General features: G+C 39.4%; 1 protein-coding gene across 2 annotated transcripts in view; it reads left to right on the top strand.

Annotated features, from left to right (window-relative positions):
- Positions 1 to 7751: 7751 nt before the first annotated feature.
- The window catches only part of LOC124033748 (unconventional myosin-Ie-like), a 65516-nt gene continuing 60562 nt past the window's right edge, over positions 7752 to 12705 (top strand). For both annotated transcript variants that reach the window (XM_046345968.1, XM_046345967.1), the window contains exon 1: positions 7752 to 8053. In XM_046345968.1, coding sequence (XP_046201924.1) covers positions 8051 to 8053 — 3 coding nt within the window. In that variant the 5' untranslated portion in view covers positions 7752 to 8050. The remainder of the gene's footprint in view (positions 8054 to 12705) is intronic.

Below are 12705 nucleotides of genomic sequence, written 5' to 3'. Positions count from 1 at the left end.
CTTTGCATGTTTTCATACCTTTCCATCAAATGACCAACACTTATTCCCCTTTAAACCTTCAAAAGATCAGGTGGAATCATTTATTGTGGCATTTGTTGAACCAGAGAGTAAGTTCACATTTCCTAACTTTCACAATTTCTAAATGATATACAACTCATATTACAGTATACTGTACAATATATTGTATATAGACATATCTGTTTATGAAAATATTTAACATCAAATTATGTTCTGTTTCTGTAGTGGTGATATGCTACCCTGGTGTGGAAACTAAAACGTCTGTTACCCAACAGCATGGAGAATCAGTCAACCTTGCATGTAATTTCACAGTAGCCAAAGATTACTCTAACCTTCCATTTTCAGTGTATTGGATCAAAACCATCAGTGGCAACAGTAGCCCTGTCTTTATTCTTATTATTTGAATAGTGATGGACAATTATATGACCACCATTGTCTCATTGATGAGGCCCTGCTGAAACGAAGGTCAAATACTTCATCTAAACCCCTAACAAGCCCTATCTTTCATAACCTTAAGATCAGCAATGCCACATATTCAGACAGCGGACAGTATGTTTGTGCCTTACAGGTGCTTAAGAATAGCAAAGGGCACTGGAAGGTAATAACTAATGTCACAGTCACTGTGAATGGAGAATTCAACAACCACCCCAACAGGAATGACACAGCCCTGTTATATACTCCTGGTGAGTCACAGTATATTGTTATTACTAATACATAAAATGATCATGAATAATACCTAATTGATCTTCATTCTGAATGCTTTGTGTTTTATTAAAAGGGGATCCTTACATACCACTGTATGTAGTGGGAGCCTTGTTCTTCTCCTGCCTGTTTGTTACTGTCATTGTCATGCTGAAAAATACCAAGATTTCGCAAGGTGAGTAAAAACCCACATATTGTATGTTCTATCATCAGGTGTGTATTAAAAAAAAAATCATGTAATGTTATTGACATGGGCTTTCTGTTTCTTTCTTCCTCCAGCAGAATCTCACACTCTGAGAATGAAAAGGTATTTAATTATTTGAAAATAACATTTCTGATAGCCATGAATTAATTACATGTTGCTGATATGGAATTTTATAATAATAAATACTAATCATTGCAGAGAACAAGATAGAGAGGAGACAATTAACTCAGACTGTAAGTTAGCATATTATTTCCGTAAAAGGAATTTTCAGTACTGACAGATTTTCAAACCCATCTAACCCCACTGCTTCCTCTTTCTGGGTGTAGGCTCCCCATATGCTGAGGGCAGAGGAGAGGATGAGGGGCTCTTCTCATTTCTGAAACTGACTGAAGTGAGAGATCCTGTGACTGCACAGAACGGAGCTGAAGAACATGCTGCTGTTGCTGTCGAGCCCAATTCTGTCGTCATGTTCAAGGCCTTTGACCCCCAGGCCACTCAGACATCATCCACCTACCCCCTCAGGATTGGAGCGAAAGTATGATTTACTAGCTGCCAATAGTTACTCATATGATGTAGAAAATTGAGCTAAAGATAATGTTTTCATGATTGGTCTTTCATATTGGGTACCAGGATTGGGGCGGGGCTGCCAGGGGTTTGTTTGGGATGGCGGGTGGCAGGGAGAGGGGTTGAGTGTTGGTTAAAAAAACATTTGTGATTCTTATTGATTGTACAGGTTATGTGACTCAATAAAAAACATAGCTGACAAAAATTAAGTTACATTAAAAAGAAAAGGAGGATTCACTTTGTTTTTTAATTGGATGTTTTGTGTTCATTCATGCTCTACTGAACATTTCCACTAGATGGTGGTAGTGCTCAGTCCTACAGTTGTGCTTACTGTTTCTCTTTTGTGCACTTGGTGGTCTATAGCGGCGTCCCACCAGAATGGGCTTTAGGTGAGGCAGATGAAGCATATTACTTCAACAATATTTAACATGAGATCCTCTCTAATCTTTACAGGAATGTGGTTCTGAATATAAACAGCAACATCTCCAACATTGGAATTTGAACAACTCCAACATTGGAATCAATGTTATAACCTTGTATTGCTACCACTATCATCAAAGGTATTTAAAAAAAAATGTTACCCCCTTTTCTCCCCAATTTCGTGTTATCCAATTGTTAGTAGTTACTATCTTGTCTCATCGCTACAACTCCGGTACTGGAGAGACAAAGGTCGAAAGCCATGCGTCCTCCGAAACACAACCCAACCAAACCGCACTGCTTCTTAACACAGCGCGCATCCAACCCGGAAGCCAGCTGCACCAATGTGTCAGAGGAAACACCGTGCACCTGGCGACCTGGTTAGCGCGCACTGCGCCCGGCCCGCCACAGGAGTCGCTAGTGCACCATGAGACAAGGATATTCCTAACTGCCAAACCCTCCCTAACCCGGACGACGCTAGGCCAATTGTGCGTCGCCCCATGAACCTGCCGGTCGCAGCCGGTTGGGACAGAGCGTGGGCGCAAACCCAGAGTCTCTGGTGGCACAGCTAGCACTGTGATGCAGTGCCCTAGAATCAAAGGTATTTTCTAAGTGAGTTTCAGATATAGTCAGAATATGAATTATCTGCTATTAGCAAATTATTGACTTCATGAACCTTGTTTCTTAAGCTTCATTATGTTAACGTGGGCTATTTTAAGCACTTTTATTCTGCGATGCTTGTTTTTATTGCATTACTGGAAAGCTTGCAGCAGCAACTGTGGGACCTGTCTATATAAGGTCCCACAGTTAACAGTGCACGTCAGAGCAAAAACCAAGCCATGAGGTCGAAGGAATTTGCTGCAGAGCTCGGAGACAGGATTATGTCGAGGCACAGATCTGGGGAAGGGTACCAAAAAATGTCTGCAGCATTGAAGGTCCCCAAGAACTCAGTAGCCTCCATCGTTCTTAAATGGAAGAAGTTTGGAACCACCAAGACTCTTCCTAGAGCTGGCCGCCGGCCAAACTGAGCAATCCGGGGAGAAGGGCCTTGGTCAGGGAGGTGACCAAGAACCCAATGGTCACTCTGACAGAGCTCTAGAGTTCCTCTGTGGAGATGGGAGAAACTTCCAGAAGGACAACCATCTCTGCAGTACTCCACCAATCAGGCCTTTATGGTAGAGTGACCAGACAGAAGACACTCCTCAGTAAAAGGCACATGACAAGATTCTCTGGTCTGATGAATTATATATATTTTTTTCAATTAACCTTTTGGGGTTAAATTAGCAAAAATGTTTAAAACATTTTTTAAATTGCTTGGTCATTATGGAGTATTGTGTGTAGATTGATGAGGGAAAAACAACAATGTAATACATTTTAGAAGAAGGCTGTAAGATAGCAAAATATGGAAAAAGTAAAGTGTTCTGAATACTTTCCGAAGGCACTGTATAGTGTATGTCACTGTATAGTGTATGTCACTGTATAGTGTATGTCACTGTATAGTGTATGTCAGTGTATAGTGTATGTCAGTGTATAGTGTATGTCACTGTATAGTGTATGTCACTGTATAGTGTATGTCACTGTATAGTGTATGTCACTGTATAGTGTATGTCACTGTATAGTGTATGTCACTGTATAGTGTATGTCACTGTATAGTGTATGTCACTGTATAGTGTATGTCACTGTATAGTGTATGTCAGTGTATAGTGTATGTCAGTGTATAGTGTATGTCACTGTATAGTGTATGTCACTGTATAGTGTATGTCACTGTATAGTGTATGTCACTGTATAGTGTATGTCAGTGTATAGTGTATGTCACTGTATAGTGTATGTCACTGTATAGTGTATGTCAGTGTATAGTGTATGTCAGTGTATAGTGTATGTCACTGTATAGTGTATGTCACTGTATAGTGTATGTCACTGTATAGTGTATGTCAGTGTATAGTGTATGTCAGTGTATAGTGTATGTCACTGTATAGTGTATGTCACTGTATAGTGTATGTCAGTGTATAGTGTATGTCAGTGTATAGTGTATGTCAGTGTATAGTGTATGTCACTGTATAGTGTATGTCACTGTATAGTGTATGTCACTGTATAGTGTATGTCACTGTATAGTGTATGTCAGTGTATAGTGTATGTCACTGTATAGTGTATGTCACTGTATAGTGTATGTCACTGTATAGTGTATGTCACTGTATAGTGTATGTCAGTGTGGTACAGTTTAGAGAACTCCCAACTATTTTTCTGTTTACATTTAATTGAAAATTAAACTCGTTTTTTGAAGAGTTCATACTACACATATTTATGCATGACGTCTCAAAATTCTGCCCATTATAATAATCTGCATAGGAATATTCATATCTATATGACTACTTACAACTCCAATGTGCTGCAGATATGACTAAACCAATGTTTGTGCTTAAAGCTTTTGCCCAGCAGATGTCCCTACTTACCTGTTTTTACTGGGTTTGCTGTGCATCTGCAACTCTTCATCAACGTTTAATGTTCATATTATATTTGAACCATTATTAGACTCTCCAAATCTTTGAATAACAAAATTACATTTATCTCACACACATACACATACACCACTGGTGCAGCACACACCACTGCTGCCCACGCAAAACGGGGTCCCACAAGCCTTTGGATTGGGGTGCCCTCGGAGCGCGGACCCCAAGATAACATATGAACATCTCATAAACCATTACTTTTTGGGCAGGGAATTACAGGAAATTAGCTTTAAGACTGCACGTTTTTATCTCAGCCTCATGGAAAAATGTGTAGAATACAAGGAAATTAACTCCAAAACAGTAACATTTTCTCTCAGCCTCATGGCAACATTTGTAAAATAGGAAGAGATTAGCTATAAAACTGCACATTTTTCTCTCTGCCTCATGGCAAAAAGAAAAAGGTTTGTTTCATACTTTATTTGGATAATCCCAAGTAGATGGTTTGTAAATGTTCAATTTCGTTTTAATCAATACTCAAGGGCACCTCAGCAGATTTGTTTCCTAGTAGGCTCAAGGATTTGAACCAGCAATCTTTCAGTTCCTGGACCAAGCACTAAGCTTCCTGCCACCCACAATAACTTTCAACAACATTTCAACTAACTATCCCCTAACCTGAAACCTTAACCTTTACGTAACCCTTACCTTAACCCTAGCCATAACCCTAACCCTAACGCTTAGCCTAAACCTTATTCTAAACCTAACCCTAACTGAAACCTTAGCAAGCATTTGCTTACCAACATATACAGTAGGTTTTTGATAGTATGACCATCTGTAGATCATCTATTTGGGACTATCCAAATAAGGTGTGGCCAAATTATTATTATTTTGGTTGGGGTGTCTTGCTCGAACTGCGCTATGCCACTGACACACACACACACACACATTCTACAGATGTTTGAAATCAAATCAGTTGGTTTTCATGGCAGCAGCATAACCTGATACAGATGGTCATGGGCAGCATGCAAGCCCTGCATGCCATTGTTAGCCCTGTCAGACAGGTTACAACCACATTACACCCACAGGTTACACCTGCTCCCCCCCTGCCTCACTCCACATCCAAACTGTACCCAGTTAAAGATCTGGTGCACAGGAGATGTCCTCATTTGTGTGTGCTACATATTGGTGACAGTAGATGTGGTGAGCTGACACATGATGTAGTTGGAGTTGACTAGTCAAAACATGACAGATATCCAATCAACCAAATTACATTTAGAATTTAATTTGAATATACAGGTCCTTGCGAAAGTATTCGGCCCCCTTGAACTTTGCGACCTTTTGCCACATTTCAGGCTTCAAACAAAGATATAAGACTGTATTTTTTTGTGAAGAATCAACAAGAAGTGGGACACAATCATGAAGTGGAACGACATTTATTGGATATTTCAAACTTTTTTAACAAATCAAAAACTGAAAATTGGGCGTGCAAAATTATTCAGCCCCCTTAAGTTAATACTTTGTAGCGCCACCTTTTGCTGCGATTACAGCTGTAAGTCGCTTGGGGTATGTCTCTATCAGTTTTGCACATCGAGAGACTGAATTTTTTTCCCATTCCTCCTTGCAAAACAGCTCGAGCTCAGTGAGGTTGGATGGAGAGCATTTGTGAACAGCAGTTTTCAGTTCTTTCCACAGATTCTCGATTGGATTCAGAACTGGACTTTGACTTGGCCATTCTAACACCTGGATATGTTTATTTTTGAACCATTCCATTGTAGATTTTGCTTTATGTTTTGGATCATTGTCTTGTTGGAAGACAAATCTCCGTCCCAGTCTCAGGTCTTTTGCAGACTCCATCAGGTTTTCTTCCAGAATGGTCCTGTATTTGGCTCCATCCATCTTCCCATCAATTTTAACCATCTTCCCTGTCCCTGCTGAAGAAAAGCAGGCCCAAACCATGATGCTGCCACCACCATGTTTGACAGTGGGGATGGTGTGTTCAAGGTGATGAGCTGTGTTGCTTTTACGCCAAACATAACGTTTTGCATTGTTGTCAAAAAGTTCAATTTTGGTTTCATCTGACCAGAGCACCTTCTTCCACATGTTTGGTGTGTCTCCCAGGTGGCTTGTGGCAAACTTTAAACGACACTTTTTATGGATATCTTTAAGAAATGGCTTTCTTCTTGCCACTCTTCCATAAAGGCCAGATTTGTGCAATATACGACTGATTGTTGTCCTCTGTCCTCTCTGGACAGAGTCTCCCACCTCAGCTGTAGATCTCTGCAGTTCATCCAGAGTGATCATGGGCCTCTTGGCTGCATCTCTGATATATATATACAATTGCACAAAATCTGTTTCTCACAGCCAAATTAAAAATGTAATTTGATATATATATTTGTTTTAATTGAACCTTTATTTGACTAGGCAAGTCAGTTAATAACAAATTCTTATTTACTATGACGGCCTACAAGGCCAAACCCAGACGACACTGGGCCAGTTCTGCACCACCCTATGGGACTCCCACTCACGGCCGGTTGTGATACAGCCTGGGTGAGCTCTTTCTATATTTTACAAAGTGAACAATGAGTGCTTTGTCTTCATCCCACTGCTCCAGTTATTTGTGATCACACAATTGTTTACATCTGTCACATGAGACATTTTTAAATGTCATACTGTAACATTCATTCACATGGTTATTATTTTTTGTTATGTTAATCACATTGCATTTAGAAAGTATTCACACCCCTTGACTTTTTCCACATTTTGTTGTGTTACAGCCTGAATTTAAAATGGATTAAATTAAGAATTTATTTGTCACTGGCCTACACACAATACCCCATAATGTCAATGTGGAATTATGTGTTTTACAGTTTTTACAAACAAATTCAAAATGAAAAGCTGAAACACCTTGAGTCAATAAGTATTAAGCCCCTTTGTCATGGCAAGCCTAAATCATTTCAGGAGTAAAAATGTGCATAGACTCTAATAAATTGCATGTGCAATAATAGTGTTTAAAAAAAATGTAATGGCTACCTCATCTCTGTATCCCACACATGGAATTATCTGTAACGTCCCCCAGTCGAGCAGTGAATTTCAAACACATTTTCAACCAAAAATATACATTTGTAAAAGCTATCCCAGGAGTGATCTAAAAGTATCATAACGTGTATAATGCTTGTACAATATGGTCCTCTTTCAGAATAAATTATTATCAAATTCAAAGCTCTTATTTGTCTGATTTGATTGCACGACACTTTCTACCCACAGCACATGCGTTCTCCAACGAGCCCAAAATCATCTGGTGGGATTCCCTCTGGAGTGACGCGTCCAGATCCCGCTCCTATTGGCTGAGGGCAAAAGACGAATTTTCCATTTATGGATTGTTTGGTTAGGCTGCTCAGTCAACGGCCTCGAAGTTTAACTTCACCGCTCAAACATACTGCAGCATTCGGAGCCTGAGTTTAGTTCCTGTGCCGATTCACTTTTAGACAATAGCCACAGTATGGACAGAGCAACCAGGTCCTGAGGAGAATCCGTGCGTTCCTGCTTGGAAGGCATCTGGGATCCTATTGTTTATTTAGAATTTGTCTTACTGCAAAAACAACAACGTTGTACAGTTTTTAGTACTAGACGACTACTCAGACAGCCCCTGTTCGGTACGGAATACAAGGATACATTGTTACTGTCTGGGGAAGGAGAGAAAATGGTAAGATAACTTATCTGTTACAGACAGTTTTTTTGGATAATCATGTCATATGACTATGAAGAAACACGATAATGTATATTGTTGAAAGGGATGTGACAATTCTTATAGATTGTTAAATATTCAGAGATCTAATGGATTCGTGACACTATGACGTTAAATTTCCATCACATGTCATAACATTGTTATAAATCTCAAGAACAGCATATTCCTATTGCACAGTATCTATACTGTCAATACAAGGGGACAATGTAATTTTATGAAATATAATCTTATGTTTTAGCTTAATGACCATATCATTTTAATGAATTGTGGAAAAAAAGGTCGATATTGCATCCTGTATATTGTCACCAGACTATTTGGAGAAATGTTTAGTTTAACTTGGCTAGTCGTTCAACAAGGTCATGTTGTCATGTGTCATAGCCTACTGAGGGCCTGCAAGGGTGATTTTTAGAGGCTGTTGTGAAGTTGCCTATTATTGTAACCAACAGCCATTATGTTTTTAATTGCCATAGAGAATAATAACATAGCTGGATGTATGAGTGCCTACTTCACGGAATTATATATTTTTAAGTAGACAGGAATTGCAATCATGCTAGTTTTTGTTTTGCTACAGTGTAAAGTTAAATTCAAACAACAACATGGACTAAATGCTTATTCTCGTCTCCTTTATGTCATCAATCCAATCTAGCAGGTTGTATGAAATGTTGATAAGAATGCAACAACAATCCAATCCATTATTTTCCCTCTCCTATTTGAGGAGTAGCCTACCTACCATATGTTTATGATAAAAGTTCTCTCTCTCACCCTCCCTCTCTAACTGAGCAGGATTTTGAATGTGGACGAGAGATATAGTAAACCATTAAACATTGAACCAATAAAATGTTTTGGTCAACAGTGTATCGGATACCAAAGCCTCAGTGAGACATGCTAAAGATAACTGGATCATGGATCTCTTGAGATCTAGAGGGCCCAGTTGGAAACAGTCTGCCCTGTTCGTTGTTAAACATGTTTGTTTACTCTCTGTGATACAGGTGGGTCACACTGCTCACAACTAAGTCAATATGGCATAATTGTGAAAAAAACATCTCCTTTTTAATTGTTGTCTACTCAGCAACATCCATCTCACTTACCATATAATTATACATCTGTAGGGGAGGAGGGGGGTGTAAAGAAAAGTGGCTTGCAGATACAGTCACTATAGCAACCACCTATATTGACAGACATGCAGCTCCCACTTCCTAGGTATAGTGTTGGTTCGTGAGGTACGGCCCTACTTTGAATAATACAGGTTGGTCATGGAAGAGGAGACAGAGAGCAGCGTGTGTGTTATCCACATGGAGACCGGTTTCTCCTGCTTACTGAATGTCATCCCAGCAGCTTAAGCATACCGGTGAGAGTTATGCAGAAAGTTGTCCCTGTTGCATGGCCTCTTCCTTTGTGTTTAGACCACAGTTCATGAGGCCATTGCCATTGTGGCAGATATCCCAATGTGGATATCCGCTAAAATACTGTTTATTGAATCCAACAGGTCAACTGCAGTATTACATTCTCTTTAAAGGAAGAGGTTGGGTCTAATCAATAATGTATATTTTATTTTGTTTGATTTAATTAAATAATATTTTTTCACATTTCGTATAATTTATTCCACTTGAATTGCCCAAATTCACTGAATGACGTTGCTTGACTTGTAATGTACTGTACACTTACTGTACAAAACATTTAGTAATACCATCTCTTTCCATGACATAGACTGACCAGGTGAAAGCTATGATCCCTTATTGATGTCACTTGTTAAATCCACTTCAATCAGTGTAGATGAAGGGAAGGAAACGGGTTAAAAGAAGGATTTTTAAGCCATGAGACAACTGAGACATGGATTGTGTACATGTGTCATTCAGAGGGTGAATGGGCAAGACGAGCCTTTGAAGCTGGTATGGTAGTAGGTGCCAGGTGCCGTGCTCCTGGGTTTTTCACGCTCAACAATTTCCCTTGTGTATCAAGAATTGTCCACCACCCAAAGGACATCCAGCCAACTTGACACAACTGTGGGGAGCGTTGAAGTTAACATGGACCAGCATCGAATGCTTTTGACATCTTGTGATGTCTATGCCCTGGCGAATTGAGACTGTTCTGAGAGCAAAAGTGGGGGCAACTCAATATTAGGAAGGTGTTCCTAATATTTTGTACACTGTGTGTATTCTGACATTACCAACCCTGCCCTATGTCCATATATTGTCTCTCTAGAACAGGTCAACCCTGTTATGCAGTCTCACTGCTCTGCTCCCAGTGCACAGTGTATGGATCCTGTAGATCTGGTTCCCCACAAGGGAATCCAAGGAACGAACCTTTACATAATATATACTCAGTAGCACATAACTGAGCTCTATAACTTAGCTAAAAGTCAAACTGAGAACATAAAGTATTTTTCATGTTATATCAGGACAATGAGGTATGATTATAGGAGATTTAACTGAACTATTTTACTTGAGCTTCCATTGGGGTAAATCCATATAAATTGAATAACTTTTTGAGCATCCCTTTTGATTTAAACAAAACTTTCCATACATGTTCGCCCATGGAAGAGGTGCTCAGAAAGCGACTTTTTGCACCTGAATGCCAAAACATTCAGGAAAAAAATGCTCAGATTTGACCATTTTGCATACCCCACCATACCATGAGACATTATGTCTTCATTACTGGAAAAGATAAATGGTTGAGTTGGATATAATTTAAAAGCTTACAAACTGGGTTGTGAAACTATTTGATAGTTTCTTAGCCTCTACTTTACATCATCTGAGGTTTTTGTGCTATGTCCGCCATCGGTTGAGACACAACATGCTCTTGAGTACAGAGTGGGTGTCATTTTCAATCATGGAAATATCAGTCCTATCCCTTCAGACCACTGCAATTTAACTGATACACTGTTGAAATTTAAATTGTAAATTCTAATTACTACCACAAAGAGGACCTCGGGTCCACCCACCGTCCAGTGTCAATTTAAATGGTCATGTCTGTTCTATTATCTATATTTCTATGATTTCAAACTTGAATAGGTTTCCTATGGAGGATTATTGACAGTATAATTTAAAACAGGTTATTCCCATTCAAGTTAACGTTGTCTGATTTGTGGACCTCCAACCATTTTTGTGGAACAATTAAAAATTTGATTTTCAAATGGTATTCCCATTTTAGTACATTTATCAGGCAAAATATGACACCCACCCTGTATTCAAGAGCATGTTGTGTGTCTCAACCGATGGCGGGCACAACACAAAAACCTCAAATTATGTCAAATTGGGTCTAAGTACAACATCCAAATATATATTTTTTGAGTTTATTCGATATTAGATCATTGATGTTTAAGGTTACATTTTTTTTGTTTTAAATGATAAAACTGTTTGACAACTGTTAAGCTTTTAAATTCAATCAACCGTTTATCTTCTCCAGTGATGAAGACATGGATATCTCATGGTATGGTGGGGTATGCAAAAAAGCTCAACTTTGAGCACCTTTATCTCTGGATGCACTCTTCATCACTTTCTGACCACTTCTTCAATGGGCAAATATGTATGGAAGGTTTAGTTCAAATCAAAAGGGTTGCTGTCAAAATTGATTGAATTCAAATGGATTTACCCATTGTCCTCCCATATGAGGTACCATAAAATGCATGCATTTACATTGCTTGATGACTGGACGACTACCTCTCTGTAGGATCATAGTGGTTTTAAAAACATTCTTTCTCCTTCTGTAGTAGATTCCAATGAACAAACCCAGATATGAGGATAGATAGATTCAGCATGCTGTGCACACATCTAGATGAGCCAGCATTAGACAACTTTTAGCCTTGAGGCACAATCTGACTCACTTCAGAGGTAGTATTCTGCAGTGGGTTAACTGCAGAATAATGCAGGCCTTTGATATTCCACTGGTTCTGCTGAAGTTGGAGATATTCCTATTTAGGTTAGCGCTTGTGGGCGGTTCCCTGGCATGGGTACTGAATTGCATGCTGAATGACCAGAAGGAAATGGACTGGTTTCCTTCTGGTGAGGTAGCTTTAATGACAGTAGAACATATGTGCTGTATATGCAGATCCTTTCATCAGTGACAGGTTTATTGAGCATTATATTCAGTAAGCAGAGAATGGTTAGGTTGAGTTCAAAACAATATCAAACATTTGGACACAACTGAATGTATCCTTTCAATGACCCAGGTGGAAAACATTTAATACGTCTTGCATCTTAACATTTTGCACCACTGGAAAAATTGGACCTGAAAGGAGCAATTGTTTTTCCAGGTTTTCTCCAAAAGTAGGTTGCTGTTTTGCGAACAAGATCATAGCACGTCATCTGGATGTGTCAGAACCTGGCTCGTCAAAAACAGACTTTCTGTCAAATAACAAACCTTCCCCAGATATGCTCCTCTCTTTAGCCTGATGTCAGAGATAAAGAATGAACGTTATGCACCAATGCGAAACACAATGCAGTTACTCAGTGCAAAACTCTTCCTTTTTGAAAGGCTTTTTGGGGCCACATTGAGCGAACTCTTATATTTGGCTTGTGTGGAGAGAAGCAGTCTGTCACTCTGACTGTCTGGAGCACCAGACGGTAGCATCACTCATAGGCCCCACTGCCAGATGCTGAATACTAGGTCAG

The sequence above is a fragment of the Oncorhynchus gorbuscha genome, linkage group LG04 (assembly GCF_021184085.1).
Source record: "Oncorhynchus gorbuscha isolate QuinsamMale2020 ecotype Even-year linkage group LG04, OgorEven_v1.0, whole genome shotgun sequence".
In the NCBI taxonomy this organism is placed as follows: Eukaryota; Metazoa; Chordata; class Actinopteri; order Salmoniformes; family Salmonidae; genus Oncorhynchus; species Oncorhynchus gorbuscha.
This window is presented reverse-complemented; position numbering and strand designations above follow the sequence as displayed.